Source organism: Dipodomys spectabilis, unplaced genomic scaffold (genome assembly GCF_019054845.1).
Source record: "Dipodomys spectabilis isolate Male_0828 unplaced genomic scaffold, ASM1905484v1 ptg000512l, whole genome shotgun sequence".
NCBI classification, from domain to species: domain Eukaryota; kingdom Metazoa; phylum Chordata; class Mammalia; order Rodentia; family Heteromyidae; genus Dipodomys; species Dipodomys spectabilis.
Window position 1 is genome coordinate 1412157 of NW_024871189.1, and position 27877 is coordinate 1440033.

At 51.7% G+C, this 27877-nt stretch overlaps 3 protein-coding genes across 3 annotated transcripts in view; 1 reads left to right on the top strand and 2 right to left on the bottom strand.

Annotated features, from left to right (window-relative positions):
* The window catches only part of Nploc4 (NPL4 homolog, ubiquitin recognition factor), a 64937-nt gene extending 51276 nt beyond the window's left edge, over positions 1 to 13661 (bottom strand). Inside the window, exons 1-3 of the mRNA XM_042669983.1 lie at positions 13451 to 13661; positions 9118 to 9198; positions 7034 to 7146 (exon numbers count right to left, since the gene is read on the bottom strand). Coding sequence (XP_042525917.1) covers positions 7034 to 7146; positions 9118 to 9198; positions 13451 to 13465 — 209 coding nt within the window. The 5' untranslated portion in view covers positions 13466 to 13661. The remainder of the gene's footprint in view (positions 1 to 7033; positions 7147 to 9117; positions 9199 to 13450) is intronic.
* Positions 13464 to 21532, top strand: Tspan10 (tetraspanin 10). Its single transcript, XM_042670015.1, has 3 exons — positions 13464 to 13640; positions 18454 to 18989; positions 21157 to 21532. Exons 1-3 carry the CDS (start codon positions 13464 to 13466, stop codon positions 21530 to 21532), a joined length of 1089 nt encoding a protein of 362 aa, XP_042525949.1.
* A 1513-nt stretch (positions 21533 to 23045) lies between these two features.
* On the bottom strand, positions 23046 to 27877 carry Pde6g (phosphodiesterase 6G). The gene is made up of 5 exons (XM_042669991.1): positions 27861 to 27877; positions 27306 to 27405; positions 25446 to 25666; positions 24055 to 24095; positions 23046 to 23541 (listed from the first exon to the last, which is right to left on the bottom strand). The coding sequence occupies exons 3-5, from the start codon at positions 25589 to 25591 to the stop codon at positions 23465 to 23467; spliced, it is 264 nt and encodes an 87-aa protein (XP_042525925.1). The 5' UTR covers positions 25592 to 25666; positions 27306 to 27405; positions 27861 to 27877; the 3' UTR covers positions 23046 to 23464.

Below are 27877 nucleotides of genomic sequence, written 5' to 3' on the forward strand. Positions count from 1 at the left end.
TGGCTCAGTGGTAGAGCACTTGCCTTGCATGCATGAGGCCCTGGGTTCGATTCCTCAGCACAACATAAGCAGAAAAAGCTGTGATGTGGCTCAAGTGGTAGAGCACTAGCCTTGAGCTGAAGAGCTGAGGGACAATGCCCAGGCTCAGAGTTCAGGCACCATGACTGGCAAAAAAAAAAAAAAAAAAAAAGTATCACTATCTCACAATAATGTGAAATTTGTGAAATTTATGTAATCACTTAATCACAATTTTAAAAATACAAAAAAAAAAAAAGGTGAATAATAAGCTGGGTACTGGTGGCTCACGCCTATAATCCTAGCTACTCAGAAGGCTGAGATCTGAGGATCGTGGTTCCAAGCCAGCCCAGACAGGAAAGGCCATGAGACTCTTTATCTCCAAATAACCACCAAAAACAGAAGTGATGCTGTGGCTCAATTGGTAGAGTTAGCCTTGAGCATGAAATCTCAGGGACAGTGCCCAAACTCTTGAGTTCAAGGCCCACAACTGAAAAAAAGAAAAAAGTGAAAAATGGTTGGGCACCAATGGCTCAAACCTGTAATCCTAGCTACTCAAGAGGCTGAGATCTGAGGATCAGTTAGAAGCCAGGTAGGAAAGTCCATGAGACTTTTTTGGGGGGGAGGAGAGGGAGCAGTACTGGGGCCTGAACTCAGGTCCTGAGCACTGTCCCCAAGCTTCTTTTTTTGCTCAAGACTAGTGCTATGCCACTTGAGCCACAGTACCACATCCTGCTTGTTCTGAGTAGTTTATTGGAGATAAGAGTCTCCCAACTTGGGGCTGGGAAAGTGACTCAGTGGTAGAGTGCTTGCCTTGCATGCATGAGGCCCTGGGTTCCATTCCTCAACAACACATAAACAGAGAAAAAAAGCCGGAAGTGGCAGTGGCGCTGTGGCTCAAGTGGTAGAGCGCTAGCCTCGAGCTAAAGAGCTGAGGGAAGCCGGGCGCTGGTGGCTCACGCCTGTAATCCTAGCTACTCAGGAGGCTGAGATCTGAGGATCATGGTTCAAAGCCAGCCCGGGCAGGAGAGACCGTGAGACTCCTATCTCCAATAAAACCACCAGAAAACCGGAAGTGGCGCTGTAGCTCAAGTGGTAGAGCGTTCGCCTTGAGCTGAAGAGCTGAGGGACAGCGCCCAGGCCCAGAGTTCAGGCCCCAGGACCAGACCCAAAAAAAAAAAAAAAAGTCTCCCAACTTTCCTGTACAAGCTGTCTTTAAATCACAATCCTCAGATCTCAGCCTCCTGAGTAGCTATGATTACAGGCACTGAGACAATGGTGTACAGCATCAATGAAGCTCTTACTTACAAATTACTATCAAAAAGCTAGAGTGGGGCTGGGAAGATGGCTCAGTGGTAGAGCGCTTGCCTTGCATGCATGAGGCCCTGGGTTTGATTCTTCAGCACTACATAAACAGAAAAAGCCAGAAGTGGTGCTGTGGCTCAAGTGGTAGAGGGCTAATCTTGAGCTGAAGAGCTGAGGGACAGTGCCCAGGCCTAGAGTTCAGGCCCCACAACTGACAAAAAAAACAAGGGGCTGGGAAGGTGGCTCAGTGGTAGAGAGCTTGCTTTGCATGCATGAGGCTCTGGATTCGATTCCTCAGGACCACATAAGCAGAAAAAGCCAGAAGTGACACTGTGCCTCAGGTGGTAGAGCACTAGCCTTGAGCTGAAGAGCTCAGGGACAGTTCCCAGGCCCAGAGTTCAGGCCCCAGGACTGGCAAAAAAAAAAAAAAATACACCCCTGAGCAAAAAGCTTAAGTGACAGTGCCCAAGCTTTAGGTGAAGCCCAAAGGTGGGCACAAAAAAATAAATAAAACCAGGAAGTAAACTGAAAAAGAAAAAGCAGATAAGCTTCCTTCTGGATATAGCTCCTTAATCTTATTAAATTATTAGCAGATTAGTAGGTTAAATTAGGCAATCTAAAAATCTGCCTTTTTCTTTTTTTTTGCCAGTCCTTGATCTTCTTTTTGCTCAAGGCTAACACTCTACCAGTTGAGCCACAACACTACTTCTGACTTTTTTTGTGTATGTGGTGCTAAGGGATCAAACCCAGGGCTTCGTGAATACTAGGCAAGCAGTCTACCACTGAGCTATCTTCCCAGCCCCATAATCTGCCTCTTCAAAATACAGGAGCAGCATGGGGCTGGGAAGGTGGCTCAGTGGTAGAGCGCTTGCCTTGCATGCCTGAGGCCCTGGGTTCAATTCCTCAGCACCACATAAGCAAAAAGAAAAAAGCCGGAAGTGGCGCTGTGGCTCAAGAGGTAGAGTGCTAGCCTTGAGCTGAAGAGCTGAGGGACAGCGCCCAGGCCCAGAGTTCAGGCCCCACAACCGGATCCAAAAAAAAAAAAAACAAAAAACAAAATACAGGAGCAGGGCTAGGAAGGTGGCTCAGTGGTAGAGTGCTTGCCTTGAATATATGAGGCCCTGGGTTCGATTCCTCAGCACTACATAAGCAGGAAGAGCCAGAAGTGGCCCTGTGGCTCAAGTGGTAGAGCACTAGCCTTGAGCTGAAGAGCTGAGGGACAACACCCAGGCCCAGAGTTCAGGCCACGACCAGCAAAAAAATAATAATAATAATACAGGAGCAGCTGTTTAAATGTCTTATCGTTTGAAATGGTAAAAAAAAAAAAATCTAGGAACTCTTCATGACTGTGTAGAAAGAAAGGCATGTCAGGTACCTGGAAGGTCCTGAAGGGTACCTGTGTTTTGGATGGGCCTCATTCATCTTATTCTACAAAACAATTGTTGAGTGGTTAGGGTTGCTAGATGATACAACCATGTGTGTGCCCCCAGAGCAGAGTAAGAGGAAGTGCATGTATGGGTCAAGTGGTAGAGTGGCAGCCTTAAGTAAAAAAGCTAAGAGAGCTGTGGACTGGTGGCTCACGCCTATAATCCTAGCTACTCAGGAGGTTGAGATCTGAGAATCACGGTTCAAAGCCAGCCCTTATCTCCCATAAACCACTATAAAACCGGAAGTGGCGCTGTGGCTCAAGCAGTAGAGAGCTCACCTTAAACTGAAGAGGATAGAGCCCAAGTCAAGCCCCACGACCGAGTTCAAGCCCCACGACCGACAAAAAAAAAAAACAAAACTAATTGAGAGTGTAAAGCCCTGAATTCACAAAAAAAAAAAAAAAAAAAAGGAGGAGGAGGTGACAGTGTCCAAAAAAAAATTGTACTCGTTACCTGACTTGTGAAATGGGAAACAGTGACTCCTTTGTACAACATCTTACTAACAATACAATCATTTTTTTTTAATAAGTTAAAAAAAAAAAAAAAAGCTACAAACAGAATCATCATCTGGAATCTTAACCCCTATTTCCTACATGGGAAGCAGGAAATGTTCCTTTTTCTTTTTCCCTTTTCTCTACTTTAACTCTGTTATGCCAAAATAAATCCTTGCTAAAACTGTGGCTTAAGTGGTAGGGTGTTCGCCTTGAGCTGAAGAGCTGAGGGACAGTGCCCAGGCCCAGAGTTCAAGCCCCATGACCAACAAGAAAGAAAGGAAGGAAGGAAGGAAGGAAGGAAGGAAGGAAGGAAGGAAGGAAGGAAGGAAGGAAGGAAGGAAGGAAGGAAGGAAGGAAGGAAGGAAGGAAGGAAGGAAATTAACTAAAGTGGGCTGGGAAGGTGGCTCAGTGGTAGAGCGCTTGCCTTGCATGCATGATGGGTTCGATTCCTCAGCACCCCATAAGCAAAAAGAAAAAAGCCAGAAGTGGCGCTGTGGCTCAAGTGGTACAGCACTAGGCTTGAACTAAAGAGCTGAAGGACAAGCCAGGTGCTGGTGGCTCACGCCTGTAATCCTAGCTACTCAGGAGGCTGAGATCTGAGGATCAAGGTTCAAAGCCAGCCCGGGCAGGAGAGACCGTGAGACTCCTATCTCCAATAAAAACCACCAGAAAACCGGAAGTGGCGCTGTAGCTCAAGTGGTAGAGTGTTCACCTTGAGCTGAAGAGCTGAGGGACAGCACCCAGGCCCAGAGTTCAAGCCCCACGGCCAACAAAAAAAAAAAAAGAGCTGAGGGACAACGCCCAGGCCCAGAGTTCAGGCCCCACAACTGGACCAAAAAAAAAAAAAATTAACTAACGTATAAAGGGGACTGGGGCCATAGTTCAAGGGGTAGAACACTTCTCTAGGAAACAAGAAGCCCTGAGTTCAAACTCTAGTACTGCCAAAAATCAACTAAAACACAGTCAAGCAGTGTGTGCCTGTAACCCCTGGACCCCAAAGGCAGAGGCAAAGGATGACAGCACCAGCCTGAGATGCAGTAAGAAAAAAATAAATTTTTAGGGCTGGGAAGGTGGCTTAGTGGTAGAGCGCTTGCCTTGCATGCATGAGGCCCTGGGTTTGATTCCTCAGGCCCATATAAGCAGACAAAGCCAAAAGTGGGGCTGTGGCTCAAGTGGTAGAGCGCTAGCATCAACCTTGAGCTAAAGAGTTGAGGGACAGTGTCCAGGCACAGAGTTCAGGCCCCATGATGACAAATGAATAAATAAATGAATAATTTTTTAAAAAGCCACAGCCATGCTTTCCCCAATACTTAGCATACACCGGCATTGTTCACTCGTGAAGGAGGCATTGGTTTTTTTTTGTTTTTGTTTTGGGGTCCGGTTGTTGGGCCTGAACTCTGGGCCTGGGCACTGTCCCTCAGCTCAAGGCTAGCGCTCTACCACTTGAGCCACAGCGCCACTTCCGGCTTTGTTTTTCTTTTTGCTTACGTGGTGCTGAGGAATCAAACCAAGGACCTGGGGTTTGCAAGGCAAGCGCTCTACCACTGAGCCACCTTCCCAGGCAGAGCCATTGTTATACTCAAACAAAGACAGGGAGGCCCTGTGAAGTAAAGCAATCTCCATAAAGGGGTAGCGATGTAGCTCATAACTCAGTGCTAAGACTATTTGCCTAGCTGGTACAGCAGCTAATGCCTATAATCCTAGCTACTCTGGAGGCTAAGATCTGAACATCACAGTTCAAAACCAGCTGGGAAAGTGGCTCAGTGGTAGAGTGCTGGCCTTGCATGCATGAGGCCCTGGGTTCAATTCCTTAGCACCACATAAGCAGAAAAAGCCAGAAGTGGTGCTATGGTTCAAATTGGTAGAGTGCTGGCCTTGAGCTGAAGAGGTGAGGGACAGCACCCAGGCCCAGAGTTCACAGGACCGACAAAAAAACAAAAGCAAACAAAACCAGCCTGGGCAGTAAAGTCTATGAGACTCTTATCTGTAAATGTGAAGTCTGTGAGAATCTTTAGTTAAGTCTCACTGAAAGATAGAAGTAGAGTTGTGGCTGAAGTGGTAGAATGCTAGCCTTGAGCAAAAGCTCAGAGATGCTTGCCCAGACCTAAGCTCAAACCCAGGCCTAGCATGACTCCACTGCCAGCACCCAAAAGAAAAAAAAAAAAAAGAAACCTCCAAAAGCTCAAAGAAAAGATGAGTTGTGGACATGTGTCACTCTGGAAAAGGTCACCAACAATAAAGGATATAATCTGAATCATAGGTATCCAGTAAGAAGTCTGTAGAAGAACAAGTAAATAAATGTATATAACTTTGTCTTTTTCCCTAATTATCCTAACTTGTCAGCCAAACTACTAAAACAGAACACTGGTTTTGGGTTTTTTTGGGTTTTGGAGGTTTTTTTTCTTTTTCTTTTTCTTTTTTGTCAGTCATAGGGCTTAAACTCTGGGCCTGAGCGCTGTCCTTCAGCTCTTCAGCTTAAGGCTACTGCTCTACCACTTGAGCCATAGCACCACTCAGAACACTGTTTTAACTAGTGAACAAATACTTGGCTGGCTGCCTACATGTTCAGTCCAACCCCTAGTGACCAGAGTAAAGAATGAAGGCAAATCAAGCACTCTGCTCACTAATGCACATGCAGGTGCCCACACAGTCTAGACCAGAGTCAGCAAACTTCTTCTATACAGGGCCAAAGAACAAGCATTTTCAGCTCCACAGGACACAACTACTCAATTCCACACTGTTGTTTTGCTTGGTTGTTTTTTAGTGCTGGAACTGGGGCGTGAATTCAGGTCCTCAGGGCTGACTTTGCACTGCTTTTTCATTCAAGGCTAGCACTACCACATGAGTGACAGCTCCACCTCCAGCATTTTGCCAGTTTACTGGAGACAAGAGTCAATTGGGCGCTGGCAGCTCACATCTATAATCCTAGCTACTCAGGAGGCAGAGACCTGAGGATCCCAGACAGAAGTCAACCCAGTCAGAAAAGTCCACAAGGCTCATCTGCAGTTACCCACCAAAAAGACGAAAGTAGAACCAGGCACCGGCGGCTCACGCCTGTCATCCTGCTCAGGAGGCTGAGATCCGAGGATGGAGGTTCAAAGCCAGCCCAGGCAGGAAAGTCCGTGAGACTCTTATCTCCAATTAGCCACCAGAAAACCAGACGTGGTGCTGTGGCTCAAGTGGAAGAGCGCTTGCCTTGAGCTGAGGAGTGCAGGGACAGCGCCCAAGCCCAGGGTTCAAGCCCCACGACCCACAAAGAAAAAGTTTTTCTGCTCATGCTGGCTTGGAACCACAATCTCAGCCTCCTGAGTAGCTACAATGACAGATACGAACCACCAGCATCCATGTTTACAGCATGTAAAAAGCCATGGATACAGCCAAGCAACATAGCTGTGTCCCAAAAACAGACCACACCAAAGCCTCAATGGTACAATGGACTGCAGCCTGCCTTCCTAGACCACACCGCCCACATGGCATTTCTTCACACAGAGCTGTGTTCCAAGCCAAGTCCTTCCCTCAGACAAGTAGATGGACTCCATTGCAGATCTACACTAGAAGCTTGTCCAGATACATTCCAGAGTTCTGTAACATCAATCAGACCTACTTAGCAGTAACAGCAGAACAGTTAGGATTGCTGCCCATCTACCCAGAAAACAGATTCCCTGTACAGTGGTCAATTAACATGACAGTAAGTAGAGTAGCAGAAGAAAGCAGGATAAATCCCAAGCAGCCTCAGGAAGTCAACAGGCTATGGCTCCTCCCTGTTCCACAGTCTCTTGGGTGATCACTTACTTGATTTTTAGCAAATGGAGGGATTTGCTGGAAGATGCTGTTATCTCTCCAGTCTTGTTTCTGTTGATGTAAACTGAGAAGCCGTTGTTCTGGAAGCCAAACTCCTTTGCAACCTAAGAGACCCAATACAGATTTGATAAAATATTTCAGTATTACTACACATACCACACCACATCAAGACATTTTAGCAGAACAATAGTTCCTCATTAGCCAAACTCATTATTTCACTCTTATTTAAGAAAATGTGCACCATTCATTCAAGTCCCAATACAAACAGGAAAGTAGTCCAAAAGAAGTGAAGGTCTTCTGTAAATGCATTTAAGAGTCTGAAGCAAGGAGCTGAAGGGATGGCTCAAGTGGTAGAGCGGCAGCCAATGAACAAAAGTGCCAGATACCACGTTTGAGTCCTAGTCTCTGAAGGGGAAAGAAAAAAATCAGACAGGGCTGGGAAGGTGGCTCAGTGGTACAGTGCTTTCCTTGCATGCATGAGGGCCTGGGTTCGATTCCTCAGCACCATATAAGCAGAAAAAGCCGGAAGTGGGACTGTGGCTCAAGTTGTAGAGCACTAGCCTTGAGCTGAAGAGCTGAGGGCCAGCGTCCAGACCCAGAGTTCAAGCCCCATGATCAACAACAAAAAAAAAAAAAGCTGGAAGTGGAGATGCAGCTCAAGTAATAGAAATCTAGCTTTGAGCAAAAAAGCTAAGAGATAGCACCTAGACCTTGAATTCAAGCCTCAGTAATGGCACTACATAAGACCCAGACACTGGTAAGTTCATCATGCTTGCAATCCTAGTTACTCAGGAAGCAAAGCTCTGAGGATCAAGGTTCAAAAAACTGAACCCCAACAGGAAAGTTTATGAGACTCTTATCTCCAATTAACCACCAGAAAACAAGAGAAGCTTAGTTCAAAGTGATAGCCCTAGACTTGAAGAAAAGAACTCAGGGACAGTACCAAGTTCCATGACCAACAAAAACATAAAAATAAAAAATAAACATCTGAAGGAAAGCAAGTTACTTAGCTACTCAGGAGGTTAACATTCAGAGGACTTAGTTCAAGATCAGCCATGGCAGGAAAAATTGTGCTAGTATCCATGTTAAAAAAAAAAATACCAGCCGGGCGCTGGTGGTTCACGCCTGTAATCCTAGCTACTCAGGAGGCTGAGATCTGAGGATCATGGTTCAAAGCCAGCCCGGACAGGAGAGATCGTGAGACTCCTATCTCCAATAAACCACCACAGAACCAGAAGTGGCGCTGTGGCTCAAGTGGTAGAGCGCTCGCCTTGAGCTGAAGAGCTGAGGGACAGTGCCCAGGCCCAGAGTTCAAGCCCCACGACCGACCAAAAAAAAAAAAAAAAAAAAATACCCAGGAGCTGGGAAGGTGGCTCCGTGGTAGAGTGTTTGTTTGCCTAGCATGCATGAAGCCCTTGGTTTGATTCCTCAGTACCACATACACAGAAAAAGCGGACGTAGTTCTGTGGCTCCAGTGGTAGAGTGCTAGTCTTGAGCACAGAGAGACTCAGGGACAGTACCCAGGCCAAGTTTAAGCCCCAGGACTGGCCAAAATAAAAATAAATTAAAAAAATAAAATAAAATAAAAGAGGTTTGCTCAAATGGTAGAGCCAATCATGAATAAAAAAGCCAAATTAGAGCTAGAGGTCCTGAATTCAAGCCCCAGTACCAATATTCACACAAAATTTAAATAATAACAACAATAAAGTAACTGTAATAAAAGGATCAAGTTCCCATCATAGAGGATCCTACTGTTAAATGTGGTATCCTGAAAGAAAAAGATCCCTTTGTTTCTTTTGCCAGTCTGAGGGCTTGAATTCTGGGCCTAGGCACTGTCCCTGAGCTTTTTTGCTCAATATTAGCATTCTACTACTTGAACCACAGCTCCACTTCTAAAGTAATGTTTTTCTATGGAGAAAGCACTACAGACTATTGCCAAGAATGGGAGCATTTTGCCAGGAGCATTAGCTATTTGATGGGAGAAAAAAGGAAATGAGGAAAAGAGAAGAAAAAACAGATGTGTACTGTGAAGAGTGAAGGGGACCCTGAAAGGTAAATGTGCACACCAATAGTACCTTTTTCAAAAATGCTGCGGCTGTTTCTCTTTTTGTTGCTGTGATCCGCTTCACTCCATCCGGAGACTGGACTCGGATGATCTGTTGTAAATTTTAAAAAGATGGTTACTTGGGCTTGGGCCTAGTAAGTTGCTGATCTATTTTCAAGACTTTTTTTTTTTTTTTTTGGGGGGGGGGGGGTCGGTCCTGGGGTTTGAACTCTGGGCTTGGGCGCTGTCCCTCAGCTCTTCAGCTCAAGGCGAGCCCTCTACCACTTGAGCCACAGCGCCACTTCCGGTTTTCTGGAGGGTTTATTGGAGATAAAGAGTCTCAAGTGGACTTTCCTGCCTGGGCTGGCTTTGAACCCAGATCCTCAGAGCTCAGCCTCCTGAGTAGCTAGGATGACAGGCTGAGCCACCTGGGCTCAGCTATTTAAGACTCTTATCTGCAATATTTCATCATCTAAAAAAAATCACCCTTTCCATTTCAATACCTAACTCTGTAAGTATTTGCAGTAGAGAAGCATAGGGAAGCAAAAGGGTGAGTTGAAACAACTCCTTAAGCTAGAGGACAGCCTGAGAGCACGGTCCTGATTCAAACCCTAGTCTAATCTAAGGATCTAATCATTATTTAGTTATGTCTGAAACTTTTTTTCTCTTTAAACTTACAAAAACAAGAAAAACAACAAAACTACCGTGAACCACGAATGGCTGAACTCTTTACTAAAGATCTCTTTATTCTAGGATCCATATACACAACAGAATGACAAAGAATCACAGAAAGCCTTCTTATTTATTTTTAATTAAAAAAAAAAAAAGCCAGGCACTGGTGGCTCACACCTGTCATCCTAGCTACTCGGTCTGAGAGCTGAGGAGTGTGTTTCGAAGCCAGCAGAAAAGTCCAGGAGACTCTTATTTCCCATCAGAAAATCGGAAGTGGCGCTGAGAGCTCAGGGACAGGACCCAGGCCCAGAGTTCAAGCCCCAACCAACCAAAAAAGAAAAAAAGTTAAAGAAATAAAGGACTAGACACGGTGGCACATGCCTGTAATCCTAGCTACACAGGAAAAGCTCAAGGCCATCCCAGATAGTGTAGCAAGACAGTATTTTTGTTGTTGTTGTTGTTGTTCGTGGGACTTGAACTCTGGGCTTGGACTCTGTCCTTGCCCTCTTCAGCTCAAGGAGAGTGCTCTACCACTTGAGCCACAACACCACTTCAGGTTTTCTGGTGGTTTATTGGAGATAAGCGTCTCATGGACTTTCCTGCCCTAGCTGGCTCTGAACTGCAATCCTCAGATCTCAGCCTCCTGAGTAGCGAGAATGACAAGCGTGAGCCACTGACACCCGGCTCAAGACAGTATTTTATAAAAAGACCAAATAAAAGAGACTTACAGAGCTGCTGAAGAGTAGAGTGTCTATTTACCAAGCCCAGAGTTCAAATCCCATCACCATCATTAAAAGAAAAGGAAAAAAAATAAATAAATAAAAGAAAAGGAAGCAGGGCGCCGGTGGCTTACGCCTGTCATCCTAGCTACTCAGGAGGCTGAGATCTGAGGATCATGGTTCAAAGCCAGCACGGGCAGGAAAGTCCGTGAGACTCTTATCTCCAGTAAACCACTAGAAAACCGGAAGTGGCGCTGTGGAAGCAGTAGAGTGCTCGCCTTGAGCTGAAGAGCGCAGGGATAGCGCACAAGAAGAGTTCAAGCCCCACAACCCACCAAAAAAAAAAAAAAAAAAACTTGCAATGCAAAAGAAAAGGAGATCGTTGGGGCATAGCTTAAGTGGTACAAATTTAACTGTTTATCTAAAATACAGGAAGCCCTGAAGAGAAAGGTTGAGAAAGGAAGAAGGCAGGTAGATCTTTCATACATCATCAACTTTAAGGGAGTTTTAAATAAATATTTTCACAGCAAGTCTGAAAAGGTTGGAAGACTACTACAAAACTACTCAACATGGGCTGGTAATGTGACAGTGGTAGAGTGCTTGCCTGGCATGCATGAAGCCCAGGGTTTGATTCCTCAGTACCACATAAACAGAAAAGATCAGAAGTGGTGCTGTGGCTCAAGTAGTAGAGTGCTAGCCTTGTGCAAAAAGAAGCTCAGGGGCGGGTACTGTTGGCACACACACACACACACAAACTACTAAACATTCACTACTACTTTCCAAGCCTTGATTTCACACTGATCAAGTTCTTTGAGAGAAGGTGATTATGCTGGCTGCTGTACCAGCTCTGCTTTAGTCAGAAAGCATGAACTAGCATGCCCTGAAAAGAAGACAGCTGCTGTCCAATCACCTGAGGGGTGGGAAGGGAGAAACAAGAACATACCAGAAAATGTTCACATTGTAGTTTTTCCTCTCTGAAACCACTGATTGTACACTGTACTTAAAACAGTACTAAGTGGATGGAAAAAGTAGCAAGGCGTTGTTCTAATAAAGACTTCCACTGATACACAATATGGCTGTCAACTAAGTCCATTGTTAGCAAACTAAAGACTAATAACTGGGCATGGTAGCCTTCCTTTTTTCTTTCTTTTTTTTTGTCAGTCGTGGGGCTAACTCTAGGCCTGAGTGCTGTCCCTCAGCTCTTCAGCTCAAGGCAAGCATTCTACCACTTGAGCCACAGCGCCACCTCTGGTTTTCTGGTTTTGGTTTATTGGAGATAAGAGTCTCACAGATTTTCCTGCCCAGGCTGGCTTTGAACTGTGATCCTCAGATCACAGCCTCCTGAGTAGCTAGGATTACAGGCGTGAGCCACTGGTGCCCTGCTATGATAGCCTTTCTTAATCCTAGCACTCAGAAGGCTGAGGCAGAAGAACACAGTGAGCTCAAGTGGTAGACCATTAGCCTGAGCACAAAGAGGCTCAGGGACAGCACCCAGGCCTTGAGTTCAAGCCCATGACAGGCAAAAAATATATATTTATATACACACACACATATATATGTATATATATACCCATACACTTGCATATAGTGTGTGTGTGTGTATATATATATATATATATAAAACCTAGATTTTCCTAAATAGCATGACACTGTCTCTTCTGACAACTTTCACTTGAGTTTGCCCCTCTATGTTCTCAAGTTTTTTTTCAGACTTTGTCCTGAATAATTCTGATTGCTAAAGAGCAACATACTATGCACATTTCTGCTGTATGTGTATGTGTGCTGACCCTGGGGCTTGACCTCAGGCCCTAGGCACAGTCCTAGCGCTGTTTTGCTCAAGGCTAGAGCTCTACCACATGAGCTATAGCTCCACTTCGTTCTGCTTCCTAAGCACATCTAATTTTCTCATTCTTCTCCTTCACCTGTGCTAAATGCAAATATGAGTTAGTTACTTTGGCTACTGATTCTTGGTGTTCTTCATTCCAGGTTTAATATTTAGAGAAAAACACCAAAGTCTGGCTTGGTCCCTCATAATAAATACGAAAGGAAATCCACCCAAAGGGACAGATCAGACTACATGAACACACAACCTTAGGTAGGAATTCCTAGTACCTGCAATATGATTTTCTGTTATTTATAAGAAAAGGAGGCCATGTGTGAAGCTCAAGCCCAGGATTTCAAAGACAGCAGAGACCTAGACTTAAGTCTCCAAGTGAGAGAAAGAACAAAAAACGGGGAGCAAAGGAGAGAGGAGGGCTGGGCGCTGCTGGCTGCCACCTGTGCTCCCAGGTACTCAGGAGGCTGAGGTGGGAGGATGGAGGCCCAGGAAAACAAAACAAAACCAAAGCCCCAGCCGCGTCCGGCGGTCAGGGAGACTCGGCCGAATCACCTGGAAGCCGGAAGCGGCGCGGCGGCCCCGGCGGCGGAGCGCGGGCCGAGCGCGGGCCGGGAGCGCAGGGCGGAGGGGCAGCGCCTCGCCCGGGGGTCGGACGCAGGAAGGGGCCCTCGGCCCGGGGCCGGCGAGGCGCCAGCTCCGCAGCCAGGCCGTCAACACCTTTCTGAGCCCCGGGAGCGACGTCCGGGCGGTGCTCGGCCCGCCCGCTCCCCGCCGCCCCGACCCGGCCGCCGCGGCTCGGCAGAGTCGGCGCCGGCGCGCGCGGACCGAGGCGGCTCCGGGCGCGGGCGACGCCCGCCTCCGAGGACCGACGGGGCCCGCGCGGGGCCCCACGACCCCGGCCGCCGCCGGCCGGCCGCGCGCCCGGTGACACGCTCCCTCGGGGCGGGACGCTGACCGGACGGCCTCCCGGCCGCGGCCCCGCGGGGAAGGGGCGCGCGGGGCGCGGGGGGCGGCGGCGAGGCCGCGGGGCGCCGGCGCGGCCCGGCCCGCTCCGCCTCCCCGGCGGGCCCGCCCAGGACGCCGGCAAATCTGCTGCCTCATCCCGGCGCCCGCTCCCGCCCGGCCGCCCCACTCACGATGCTCTCGGCCATGGCGGCCGCTGCTGCCTCCGGGCCCGGGCCCCGGCTCGCCGCCGTCGTCGCCGCCTGCCGCCCCACGGGCCTCGAAGGCCCGGCCCCAGCCTCAGCCCCGGCCCCGGCCTCCCGCCGCCGCCGCCACCGTCGCTCCAGCTTCGCCGCCCGGCTACGCCAGTCGCCCCGACGTCCGGTGTCTCACTGAACGTGCTCCGCCGGGCGCGCAGCCCCGAAACCGGGTTCCGGCCACGCCAACGGCTGCGCGCATGCGCAAGGAGGGGAGCTGCCCGCGCCCCGCCCCCGCCCCGCCCTTCCCCTTCACGCACGCGCACACAGACACACAGCCCCAGGATCTGTCGGTCCTGACCCCCATTGCTGCACTGGGTCCGGTGCTTGGCAGCCGACCTGTGACTATAGAAAAAGAAGTGATGAGCCCGGCGCCGGTGGCTCACGCTGTCATCCCAGCTACTCAGGAGGCTGAGATCTGAGGGTCGTGGTTCAAAGCCAGCCTGTGCAGGAAAGTCCATGAGACTCTTATCTCCAATAAACCACTAGGAAACCGGAAGTGGCGCTGTGGCTCAAGCAGTAGAGTGCTCACCTTGAGCTGAAGAGCTGAGGGACAGCGCCCAGGCCCAGAGTTCAGGCAGAAGAAGTGATAGAAGTCTCACACTAAGAGCCGTGACCTTTCACCTCATGGCTGAGTCCAGGTTGCCTTCACTGAAGAGTGAAGAAATCGTTGCGGTCATTTTCTGCGGGTCCCGGGGCTTGGACTCGGGTCGGGGGTGCCGTCTCTGAGCTCTTCCACTCAAGGCTGGTGCTTTACCACTTGAGCCACGCCTCTACTTCTCCTTTTGGATGGTTAATGGGAGACACGAGTCTCTCATACTTTTCTGCCCAGGCCAACTTAGGATGGAGCTTTCCTTATCTGAGCCTCCACCTCTCAGTTTCTTTGATTTCATCATTAGCAGCCCAATGTTGGTACTGATAACACTCCTTCCTAGGAACTCCATTTCAACTTGGTTAGTTTGTTCTAGCAACAAATAATCACCAATAATTTACTTTGTGGCTTGGCTCTTCAAGTAGGAATAGAGTGAAAAAGAGATAAAACCTAGCTCCAGGGAGGTTTACTGGGGGCAGATCCCAGGCAAGTGTGTAGTGTAAGGTTGTGATTAGTGCTGTTCAGGAAATCAGAGCAGGAAGGGCTGGATTGCCCCTCCCTCTAACCCTAGCAGCCACAATCAGCTTCCCCTCTGTAACAGTTGCATTTTTTTTTTTTTGGTCCGGTCCTGCGGCCTGAGCTCTGGGCCTGGGCGCTGTCCCTCAGCTCTTCAGCTCAAGGCTAGCACTCTACCACTTGAGCCACAGTACCACTTCCGGCTTTTTTTTTTTTTTTGCTTATGTGGTGCTGGGGAATCGAACCCAGGGCCTCATGCATGCAAGGCAAGCGCTCTACCACTGAGCCACCTTCCCAGTCCCTCAGCTTCCCCTCTGTAAAGATTCACTTATCTGAATATTTTATATGAGTGAAATTATACAAGATGTGACTTTTTTTTTTTTTTTTTTTGGGTGAGTCGTGGGGCTTGAACTCTGGGCCTGGGCGCTGTCCCTGAGCTCTTCAGCACAAGGCGAGCACTCTACTGCTTGAGCCACAGCGCCACTTCCAATTTTCTGGTGGTTTATTGGAGATCAGAGTCTCATGTGGACTTTCCTGCCCAGGCTGGCTTTGAACCGTGATCTTCAGATCTCAGCCTCCTGAGTAGCTAGGATTACAGGCATGAGCCACCAGCACCCGACTAAGATATGACCTTTTTGAGAGGTTTTGTTTTTGTGCCAGTACTGTGGCTTGAGCTCAGGCCTTCATGCTTTTGCTCAGCTTTCTTGCTTATCTTTCTTGCTCATACCTGGTGCTCTAGCACTTGAACGGCATCTCTAGCCTCTGTCATTGGAGACAGAGTCAAAGATATGACCTTTTGCCAGGTGTCGGTGGCTCAGGCTTCTAATCCTAGCTACTCAGGAGGCTGAAATCTGAGGACCACGGTTCAAAGCCAGCCCGGGCAAGAAAGGGCGTGAGACTCTTCAATTAACCACCAGAGAACTGGAAGTGGTGCTGTGGCTCCGGTGGTAGAGTGTTAGCCTTGAGCTGAAGAGCTTAGGGACAGGGTCCAGGCCCAGAGTTCAACTTTTGTGTCTACCTTATGTCACTTATTATAATGTTTTCAAAGCTTATCCATGTGGTAGCAAATGTCAGAACTGTATTCCTTTTCATGATTGAATAATATTTCATGGTATGTTTAAACTATAATTATTGTGTATCTTCCTTTGCCATTAGAAATGTAGGGGCTAGGAAGATGGCTCAGTGGTAGAGAGCTTGCCTTGCATGCATGAGGCTCTGGGTTCAATTCCTCTGCAACACATAAGCAGAAAAAAAATATATATGCAGGGCTGGGAAGGTGGCTCAGTGGTACAGTGCTTGCCTTGCATACATGAGGCCCTGGGTTTGATTCCTCAGAACCACATAAGCAGAAAAAGCTGGAAGTGGAGCTGTGGCTCAAGTGCTAGAGCATTAGTCTTAAGCAAAAGCAGCTCAGGGACAACACCCAGGCTCTGAGTTCAACCCCAGGACCATGAAGAAAAAATAATTTTAAATGTGTGCTGAGGGGCTCATTGATGTCTTGTCTGCCTGAAATGCCCAGCAGTCCTGTAGGCACACGAGAACTTTGACAAAGGTATGCACAGCTCAGCTACATCCCCGTTACAGGCAGTGAAACCTGCAGCCGGATATACCCAGGTACACAGGCCTTGGAGCGTGCTTTCTGTTCCTGGAGGGGCTGTCCTTGCAGCACAAGATCACAGTCAGTGGAGATCACAACAAAGCCCTGTTCCTGAGAATGAGGAATGCCCTGAGCCCTGAACCTTAAAATCAGATCTGGCAGGTGGACACTGAGTTTCATTCTTGAAGCAAAATGACTAGGGAATAAATGGGCACTTCCACCCAGGTGCTTCTTGGGGGGCTCCTGGGACGGTTGCTGTGAAGTTTAGTTCCCTGGGGAGGCAGGGGAGCTGGTGGAACAGCCACTGAGCACACAGAGCAGGGGTACAATCCCAGTCCTGCAGCGATAGCCGTGAGGTCAGCCCCAGAGAAAGCCCACCCCAAGTCAAACTGTGCGGAGCCAGAGCCAAGGCCAGAATCCAGGGCCAGGAGGAAAGACCATCTGCATCTCCATTAGCCAGGCCCGCCTTAAACCCCAAGATGTGACTTCTCACATGATCTCCCTGTGATCTGGCTTGTGGGGAGAGCTTGAAGCGCCAGCCCTAGGCTGCGTAACCCACAATCAAGCCAGATCCTTGGCCGCTGCTGGAGAAAGACCAGCTACCTGTCCTAGTGCCTGTGCCGAGGGCTTTCCTTTCCAGTGTGGAGGATGGAGGAGGGAGAAAGGAGTCCCCTGCTGTCTCCGGTGAGTGTCCACCCAGTGTCTGTCCAAGCCCTGAAGCCTCCAGGAAGACCTGCCCCGCCCCACTCCAGCCTTACCTTAAGCCTATTTGTATGCGGGGACTAGTAGTTCAGTCCTAGGACAAAGACTGGGTGGATCTTCACTAATCTGGCTCCTCCCTTGCCCACTGGGGCAGTGCTCCCAGCTGGGTGCCCTCCTTTACGAGGTCACACTCAAGAGTGGATGTAGACAAATACCCCTTGAACTCCATGGCACCTGACAGCTCAAGTCTGGCCACCAAGCTTCTTGAGGTCTGTGAACTGATGGAGAACCCTCATGTCCTCTGCTCTGAGCTCGAAAGAATTGAGCTCTTGATAGAGACAGGCGCAGGTGGAAGGGACAGCTCTCTCCTGGTAGAAGTGGGATGGAATGGGACTCTTTCCAGGCAGCTGGCCATAGTTTCTTAAGTCTCCCCTAAATCTAATTGTCATCAGACTGAACCTGGGCACCAGTGAGGTTGTTGCTCTGCATCCCCCAAAAAGAGAGCCCGAGAAGCCCCTCCCAGGCTTACCAGCCTGGCTGAGCATCTGGCTGGTGGGTGAAGGCCCCACCTCCTTCAGACAGCTGCCACGGGGTGGCCTGGCTGCCCTTCTCTGTGCCCTGGGAGCAAGAGCCCACCATCAACATGGGCTCCTCTAATGGGACTGGCTGAGTGGATCTTGGAACAGTGGAGCTGGTTGGGGAGGGAGAGGCAGAGGAAGGAGACCCTGTCGACCAGCTCCTGCACTGGAGGGCCTGTCTGGGAAGCCCATTGTGTGTGCACAGAACACTGCTGCTGACCCTTACAAACAAACCCTAGCAAATGCAGGAAAAGCATCCTGCCTGCCACGGACTTGCACTGTGGGTGGACCAGGGGCCCTGACTTGCTAAGGTCAGGCATAAGCAAGAGCAGAGCGGCCTCCTCCATTGCACAGATGTGATGGGAAGACAGAGCACCACCCTGCCTAGTCTCCGTTCCGGCCCTTGGGGGTGTTCATCCTCCCGTGGCAAGGATGCTAGGTGCACACATCCATACCAGCAGGCAGGAGGACCTTTGCTGTTCCTTCTGCTGTCCCAAAGGACAAACCTGCAGATCCTCATCTCAAAGCCCTGGTCATGTAGGGCTGCCCCCTAGCGGGTGTGGGGGGGTCCTGGGACTTGAACTCAGAACCTGGATGCTATCCCTGAGCTTTTTTGCTCAAGGCTGGTATTCTCCCATTTGAGCCACAGCTCCACTTCCAGGTTTTTGCTGGTGAATTGGAGATAAGAGACTCCTGGCTTTTCTACTCAGGCTGGCTTCAAACCGGGATCCTCAGGTCTCAGCCTCCTGAATGACAAGGTTTACAGGCCTGAGCCATCCTACCCATGCCAGGCCCCATGAGGGCTCTTCCTCCTCTACTTCACCCTTCACCGTTCAGATTCTATCCATCGCACCCCTCCTGGCCCTCTACCCAGAAAGCCTCACCCTTGCTGTCACACGGGCTGAGAGAATGGAACCTCACCACTGAGGGCTCCTGGTCTCTCTTCCCTATGTAGGATGCCGCTGGCCAGAAGCAGTCCCTCTCCAACAGCCTACCTGTGTCCAGTGACGCAGGCCCCAGCCTCTCCATAGGAAGCAGTTGTGTCAAGTATCTGATCTTCCTGTCCAACGTCATCTTCTCCCTGCCTGGCCTGCTGGCCTTGGCGGGTGGACTCTGGGGCCTGGCTGTCAAGGGGTCTCAGGAAAGCGACCCTGGAGGACCCCTGCCCGAAGACCCTATGCTCGTGCTGATGATGGCAGGGCTGGCTGTCAGTGCAGTGAGCCTGGCTGGCTGCCTGGGTGCCCTGTGTGAAAGCCGCTGCCTACTCCGCTGCTTCTGGGGGGCTGTCCTTGCCTGCCTGGTGCTCGAGGCCCTGGCGGGAGTCCTGGTGCTGGCACTCTGGGACACGCTGCTGGGTGGCCTGGAGCACATTCTGTACCTGGCCATCGCTCACTACCAGGATGATCCAGACCTGCGCTTCCTCCTCGACCAAGTGCAGCTGGGGCTGCAGTGCTGTGGAGTGGCATCCTATCGGGACTGGCAGCAGAACCTGTGAGTCCTGGCGTGGGTCAGGGGGGCACTGCCCAGTCGGAACTCACTTGGCTGTGCACACACGCTGGCCTGTGCACGCGTGCTGGCTGTGCGCTCAGCCACAGAGCCACACTTCACACTCCGCCATCCCCTGTCCTCACATGCACATACACAAATATCAACAAACTATTGGGGCCTCCTGAGCCATGGGCCCTTCAGCCCCCGGCTCAGCCTCCTCAGTGTACTTCCAGGCCAGGTGAGCACAGATGGAGAAGCAGAGCCAGCAGAGCCAAAGCTGGCAGATGCACTGCCTTCCATCCGACAGTATGTCTCAGCATCAAGTGAAAACAACACTTACATTGACACAAGATATCCTTCTGGATTATAACCCCACAGTTCTCTCTCCATCATGTGGACATGTGTGTACGTATGAGTATGATTAAACTTTGTCTATTAAGAGATGTGATTCAGACTGGTGGCGGTGGCTCACACCTGTCATCCCAGCTACTCAGGAGGCTGAGCTCTGAGGATTGTGGTTCAAAGTCAGCCCTGGAAGGAAAATCCTTGAGACTCTTTTCTCCTATTAACCACCAGCAAACTGGAATTGGTGCTGTGGCTCAAAGTGGTAGAGTGCTAGCCTCGAGTCTGAAAAAGCTCAGGGACAGCACTCAGGGCTCTGACTTCAAGCCCCACGACTGACAAAAAACAAAACAACACAAAAAACTTGTCCAGCCTAATGGGTGTGGGGAAACAGCCTGCAGTTTGTATCCACAGGTCCAGAAGCTTGGGCCTCTCTGAAGGGCATCTGGGACTGAGCTGTGATGGTAGCGATGCTTCCCAGCCACCAAAGGGCTCCTCCCAGCCCCACCCTCCCCTGCTTCCCAGTTCTGCCTCCTCTCACTGAGAGCTCTGACCATTCCAGAAGCCTCTGCCAAAGCTTAGTCCACCTTATTCTCCCTCTCCAAGTATATCTGTCTGCTCAAACTCACAATGGTGCACAAGGTCTCCCTGCCACCCACTCCTCCGCAGACATTGGTCTTGCCTTCAGCCATTTCCCTAGCCACTCCCCAGCCTTCCACTGAAGACAGCCAGGATTCCCGCCCCAAGGGCAGAGGGGTCCCATGCATAGCCAGACGGGAAGCTGGGTGTTAGGTGTGCACATGTGTACTCACAAATGTCTGTGTGCCTGAGTATGCATGTAAGTGTGTGTGTGCACATATGTGTATTGCTCATTGAGGTTTGGGGGTTTGTTTTGTTTTTATGCTGGTACTGGGGCTTGAACGCAGGCCCAGAGCAATGTTCCTTAACTTTTTTTTTTTTTTGGTCAATTGTGGAGCTTGAACTCAGGGCCTGGTCACTGCCCCTGAGCTCTTTAGCGCAAGGCTAGTGCTCTGCTACTTGGAGTCACAACTCCACTTCCAGTTGTTGTTTGTTTTTTTTTTGGTCAGTCATGGGTCTTGAATTCTGGGCCTAGGCGCTGTCCCTCAGCTCTTCAGCTCAAGGAGAGTGCTCTATCATTTGAGCCACAGTGCCACTTGCAGTTTTCTGGTGGTTTACTAGAGATAAAAAGTCTCATGGATTTTCCTGCCCAGGCTGGCTTTGAACTGTGATCCTCAGATCTCAGCCTCCTGAGTAGCTAGGACAGGTGCAAGCCACCAGCGCCCAGCTCACTTCCAGTTTTTGAATAGTTAATTAGATGAGTCTCATGGGGAGTTTCCTGTCTGGGCTGGCTTTGAACTATGATCCTCAGATCTCAGCCTCCTTGGTAGCTAGGATTATAGGTGTGAGCCACTGACACCTAGCTTTGGTCCCTTAACTTTTTCATTCAAGACTGGCACTCTACCACGTGAGCTATAACTCCACTTCCAGCTTTTTGCTGGTTAATTGAAGCTAGGTGTATCATGGACTTTTCTGCCCAGACTGGCTTTGACCCTCGATCCTCAGATCTTTAGCTGAATAGCTAGGGTTACAGGCATGAGCCACAGGTGCCTGGCCTTATTCACTGTTGATTGCATATGCATGCCTTGTGTATATGCGGGAATCTGTGCATGAGCATGTGTGTGTGCATGCCTATGCCTTGTTCCTGCGCATGCGCCAGTGGGCATTTGGAGGTGGGTGGGGACAGCCACTCAGCCGGGTCTGGGGAGCGGGGCTGCTCCTCCAGGACTGAGCCCCTTATTTCCTGCAGGTACTTTAACTGCAGCTCTCCTGCTGTGCAGGCCTGCAGCGTTCCCACCTCCTGCTGCATCAACCCCTGGGAAAGAGGAGACTTGGTGGACACTCAGTGTGGCTTCGGGGCCTTGCGTCTGGACGAGGACATGGCTGCACACGTCGTGTACCTGCAGGGCTGCAGACCCACGCTGCGGCAGTGGCTCCGAGACAACATGCAGGCCGTGGCTGGCTGTGCCATCGCCGTCATCATGGTCCAGGGGGCCGAGCTCCTTTTGGCCACCTGGCTACTGAGGGGCCTTGCTGCCCTCAAGGTGGCGGTGGACACCCAGGCCTTCATGAGTAGTTGGTGCTGCCTTCCTCAGCAGGACAAGTGTCAGAAAAACCAGCCATGAAACACACCCCGGGCCACCTCTCCTGCATCGCCACAGACTCCTCCTCAACCCACCTGCTGGACTAGAGCCAACTCTGCAGTGCCATTCCATCTTTTCTGTTGGTCACAGGGCTTGAACTCTGGGCCTGGGCGCTGTCCCTTGGCTCTCTAGCTCACGACCAGCGATCTACGTCTTCTCTTTTTGTTTTGTTTTGTTTTTTGGTCTGGTTGTGGGGCCTGAACTCTGGGCCTGGGCGCTGTCCCTCAGCTCTTCAGCTCAAGGCGAGTGCTCTACCACTTGAGCCACAGCGCCACTTCCGGCCTTTTTTTTCTGCTTATGTGGTGCCGAGGAATCGAACCCAGGGCCTCAGGCATGCAAGGCAAGCGCTCTACCACTGAGCCACCTTCCCAGCCCCCAGCGATCTACTTCTTGAGCCACAGTGCCACTTCCAGTTTTCTGGTGGCTTATTGGAGATAAAGAGTCTCATGGACTTTCCTGCTAGGCTGGCTTTGAACCTGGATCCTCAGATCCCCTGAGTAGCTAGAATTACAGGTGTGAGCCCCCGGCGCCTCGTGCCATTTGATCTTACTATGGGTTTCCAAGGACCCACCTGAGTTTCTGCTCGCTCCTTGCGAAGGCCGCCATGGTCTGCGTCTGGCCGGGTCTGCCTCCTGTTGGGCTCCATGGGACGGGTGTTGCCTCTGACCTCACCTCTGCCAACCATCTCTGCCTGGTCCTCACCAGACCCTCCCCTCCACTGGGGCCACTCCTCCTTCCGGGAGCTTGGTGGAATGGAGGATAAGGCCCCAACTTCCCCCTCCAGAAAGTGATTTTCTTCTTGGGAAGAGCAGGTTGTTCATTAGAATTCACTGCCATTCCTACAGCAAACTGTAGGTGGCAAGCGGGTGCGATTCTCCCACCGGGGGATCCCCACCAAGTCAAGACGGCAAAGACCCGAGCTGCCGGGCAGGGCTGGCCGGAGGCAGTCCTGCTCTGCCCTCACTTTCAGGGTTAGCACGGCCCGTCCGTGAGATCTGACCCCGCAGGATGGCAAGAGCCGCTCTGGTTATTCCGGGGGGGCCAACCGCACAGGCAGCTCTGCTCAGCAGAGGAAGCAGTCAGTGTTCGTGCTTCTGGAGAGCCTGCTGGGTGTGAGCCGCAGGCCTCGCTCCAGACTGGATCGGGTAGAAACTCCCGCTCACACAGTACACACCTAACACTTGCGGGTACTGTCTCAGGAGGGGCCAGCAGGTTGGTGACATTATGGGCTACTCATGGGGTGTCTGAGCACCCCTCTCACGGTGTGTGCTGCTCTTAGGCCTTGACCACTCCCACCTCCCCAGGAAGTTCTGCTCTGGCCACCTGCACGCTTGCTGTACTGACTGTGGCCACCAGGAGGGGGTGAGAGAGAGCCCATGAACGCAGGGCCTCTAGGCCAAGGTTTGGGAAGGTGAGTGATACAACAGGCTTTCTGCCGTCCAGTTGAAGAGACCCTCTTCCCTTCACCCAGGCCCCCTACCAAACACTCCAGATGACCAATGACATGCTAGCTTTATTTTCAAGCAGGAAAAACAAGGGTGAGGCATGTTGGGAAGGCCAGTGTGATTGGTGGGAATGAAGGACCTCCAGGACTGCCAACACAGCCCGTGACCTCCCCAGGACAGCCAGCGGGAAGGGCTGTGGGGAGGGCAGAACAGGAGCTGCGGTGTGAGGGGCACCCCTGTGGGACCTGTGCTGTGGTGGGTCGCTGTCTAGAAGGGCAGAAGGGTATCCCAGGGGGCAGCTGTAGGCGTCCTAATACTGGTATCCAGGGCCTCAGGCCTTCACAGCTGGAGGCCAAATGGGACTCGGTCTGTGCACCCTCCCGACCCTCCCCCCCCTCACCCCCTGAGACCCTGAGCGGGCTCACAGCGGCAGCAGGGAGGGTCAGGGCTGGCTCCCAGCAGGGTATGGTTAGATGATGCCATACTGGGCCAGCTCGTGCAGCTCCAGGTGGTTGAAGGCCTCCCAGGGGCAGATGACCGTAATGTCTGCAGGAAAGGGCATGATCGTGAGAATCCCACAGCTTGCCGGCCACCCTATCCCGCCTCCCTGCTTTCCAAACCTCAAGTAAGGACCAGTGATTTGCCCAGGATGAGATGCAGACCCTGGATTCCGCTCTCAGGACACACTAGCTTTCAGGGAATATGGTCTGGGCCCAGCCCCAGAGGAGAAAGGGTAGCAGGTATGGACCCCAAAGTAGCCTCAAGAATGAACCCAAGGGTGTACCCAAGAGGGGCTCAAAGACAGACCTAAGGGTGGACCCAAGGGTGGGCCCATGGATGGACCCTAGTGTGGACCTTCAGAAGGACTCTGCCAAAGGGACATGGGAACAGGAAGACAAGGCTACTTCCCTAGGCTCATAAGCCTATGCCATGGGAGCATCAGTCAGCATGATGCAGATGAGGGAGGCAGATCAAGGGAACCCCAAGCAATAAGCGGGGATCCTGAGAACGGAGCCAGGCCTAAGGCAGCCCTGCAGAGGGCACTACCCACGGTCATACCTGTGCCCAGACCTTCCATTCCAGGGATGTCATCCCCAAACCTGCAAGGACAGAGTGGTTAGGACCAGATCCTCCGGGGTGACTGTCCAGGGCAGAGGCGGGGCCCAGGGCAGAGGCGGGGCCCAGGGCAGAGGCGGGGCCCAGGGCAGAGGGGCCCAGGGCAGAGGCGGCCCTTCCCCAGCCCCCTGATGGCTGGCAGGGCCTGAGGGGTTCCTTCCATCAACACAGAGTGAGGTTCTTGCCCAGAGATGCATCATGGGCTACGGCCCAGCAAAGGGTCAGGTGCCTGGGGCCATGCATGCCTATGCAGGAGCCCAGTATGGGCACACACACGGGGGTGGGGTCGGGGTGCCTTCTGCGGTCTGGGTGTGGCGTGTCCTGTGTTGGAGGCGTGGTCCCCAGTGCAACAGTTTTGAGCCGTAGTAGATCTTTAAGAGGTGCCTAGTGGGCAGTGATTAGCTCCTAAGGCAGGTTAGTAGGTACTAATGGGCTTCTCACAGGACTCGGTTATAGTTCTACAGAGTGGGCGCCGGCCTTCCGCCTGCCCTCGGGCTTCCTCGCTCCATGCACCATCCGTCTCTCTCCCAGGTTCACAGGCTAGATGATGCCCCTGCTAAGCTGTGCAGTAGTCATGGTGCCCTTCGCAGAAGCCCAAACAGTGGTTCCAGACACCCTGAATTTTAATTTTCAGCCTCCAAAGCTGTGCACTAAACCTTTGTTTTTTCTTTTTTCTGGTTTTTTTTTTTTTTTTTTTGTCAGCCAGGAGGCTTGAACTCTGGGCCTGGGCGCTGTCCCTCAGCTCTTTAGCTCAAGGCGAGTTCTCTACCACTTGAGCCACAGCATCTCTTCTGGTTCTTGGGTGGTTAACTGGAGTTAAGAGTCTCACAACATTCCTTCCCGGGCTGGCTTTGAACCATGATCCTCAGATCTCAGCCTCCTGTGTAGCTAGGATTACAAATGTGAGACACCGGCACCAGGCACTAAACCTTTTTTCTTTGGTGGTCCTGCGGTTTGAACTCAGGGCCTTGTGGTTGCTAGACATGTTCTACCACTTGAACCACACCCTCGCCTTAAATCAACCTTTTCTGTATAAAGTATCCAGCCCCCGTTGTTTTGCCGTACCACATCAAGCAGACTGTGGCAGCACCTGTAGGTGTGTGCTGTTTTGGTATGTACACAGGTGACCGTGGTGAGGTCTTGGTGTGGACGCAACTCCCTAGAGAGAGGCAGGGGCCTGCTTCCCACACCTGTTCAGCCATAGCACCTGCAGTGCTGCTCGGGCCTCAGGACTGCCTGCCTCCATTGTAAGAAAGCTGTCCAAGCCCTCCGCCGCTGGGGGAGGAGGGGGAATGCGTGCTTCTCTTTTCGGAGGCTCCCTTCACTCTGCTTACCCTTGGACGCCCTTCTTGGGAGGCTTGCTCTTGAACTGCCTGGTTTGCCGCTGCTTAAATTTGGGTGGCCCCTTCCTTGGGGTGACTGGTCCCCCTATCACCCTGGTGGCTGACCGGATCTCTGCCTTCGGAGGCTCCAGGCTCATGGTGAGGCCGGTAGACGGTGCAGTGACCCTGGGCTTCTGGAGGATCTCAAGTTGGGCTTCTATTCCTCATACACGCTAGGGGAAGAGGAGGCAGGGATTCCGGTCAGTTTTCCTGCTCTGCATCTCTGCTCTGAACCTCAACCCACCAGACAGAAGAGCCAAGACCAGGATCAGCCCTGCTGCCCGTCAGTCTAACCCGGGCAGCAGCTCCCGTCCTGAGGAGCTACTTCCTGACCTCTCCTTCCCTTGCCTGAGCCCCCAGAGGCCAGCTCCACCCCACGGCTGCCGGCCACGCACAACTCAGCCATGGAGTCCGTGGTCTCCCTTCCCCTGCCCAGTCCCACACACCCAGGCTACCCCAAGCCCATCCTCAGCCCTGAGACAGGTCCCAAGCCACGGCTTCTCATCACCACCCTGCAGGAAAGCCATGGAAGACTCTCCATGACTGCCCCTCCACCCTCCTACAGACTGGAGTGGGATCCAACTGTTTCACACTTCAAGTGATCTGGAGACGCCGGTGGGACTGGCAGCCCTGCAGATCAGCTGCTGTAGTCTCTTGACTTTCCCTTCGTGACAGTCATCTCCAGACTGCCCTCAGTGCTCCGGGTGTCTTCTCCTAGCTCTGACCGCATGGTTTCTGTGTCTCCAGAGCCTGATTTGTTTCTTCATATCTTATACTAGCCCAACTTCCTCCTGCTAATGTGCTGCTGAGGTTGATTGTCCCTGTTTATATTTATCTGCTTGCTGCCCTGTCTATCAGCTGTCCCCTGGGGTTGAGAGGCAGGGATGATAACTAATATCTCACACAATGGGGTGAGAGGTTCCTTTCAGGAAGGGGTCTGTCTCAGAACCAGGTGCCTGCTAAGCCCTGTAACCTGCGCCCTCCCATTCCCTTTCTCAAAGGGAGAAGCTGAGGCTCAGGGAGGGGAGGGAGGCTAGTGCTGTCCCAAGCTGCTGTCCCGTGTTGGCTGGCAGGCAGCCCACTGGGCTGCGCTTGGGGCCTGCTCTGGTCAGCCTCACTCCGGGCTCTGGTGTGGCTGCTCAGGATCAGGCCACGTCCTTCCCCACACCACACAAAAACATCTTTCCTCCTGTCCCCAGAGGCTCTAAGCCCCAGTGACCTCGGCCAAGGGCAGCTCAGCTTCCTCTAAGCCTATGGCCAAAGGGAGAGTCCTAATCTCCCAGGCCTGCACAAGCCCTGCATGCTGGCAGAAGGCTCTGGGGCTACACATGGAAAACTGACAGGAAACGCCACTGAGCCGTCCCTAGGACGGACACGAGCCTAAGAGAACCCAGGGTCAGGACCTGGGTGGCCCGGCTGTTCCTCCCTTACTCTCCAGATGTGGAGCCCTGCTTCCCAGCCCCAGGCCCCAGGCCTCCTGTGGGAACCTCTGGCTCCTGACAGAGCTCCAACTACCCATGGCTGTCTCCATGGAAATGCTCCCTGACCTCCCTGGCCTGACGGGTGCTTCTTGGTCAGCTGAGGCTCCCGGGCCATCACTGGCTTTGGGGACAGGGACACCACTATTTAACACGGAGGTCAGCAGAGGAGCCGAGAGGCAGGATAGCTTCTCTGAAGGACAGGCAACAGGTAAACTCCTAAAGACCCCGGAGTTCAGCAGCAGTAATAGAGGCCTGTGAGCTCCCCACCAGCCCAGGCAAATGGGCAGGTGCCTCACTACAGGGAAAGGCAATGGGATGGGTCACTACTTACCATGTGCGGGATGGGTCTGGGAGCCGCAAATCCCAGTGCGGCTGGAGCTGGCTCAGCAGGGCGGCATTTATCTGCTTCCAGTGATCGGATTAGGATGCCCCTGACAGCAACAAATGAGATTACTGGGCACCCCAGGAGGACAACTAACAATTCTAGAAGGAGCCAGAAGGGGCGGGGTGTGGCCAGAGGCCTGAAGGGAGGATACCTTGAAGATGGCCAAGGTGTGGGGGAAGCATGGTCCTGAACTGCCCCTGGATGGACTCTTCTAGAAGCCACCTGCCCACTTTGCCACTGGCTCTGGCTGTGGCTTGGTCCTGCCTTCTCCACCACTGAAGAAACTGGGCGGCCCAGGCCACCTCCAGTTATTCTTTTCAACCCTGCTTCTTCTCTGACCTTCAGGATTCTGTACCTGTTTCCCTGGGTGCGACATTTCCTAGGCCTGTGCCCCCTTCTTCCCTCCCGTCCTCTGGGCCTCCAGAGCTCTGCCCAGTGTCCCTTCTTAGGTCCCCAGAGACCAGGGTGCTTACTTCAGCTGTGAGTTTCCTTCTCACTTACCACATACGTGTATTTGG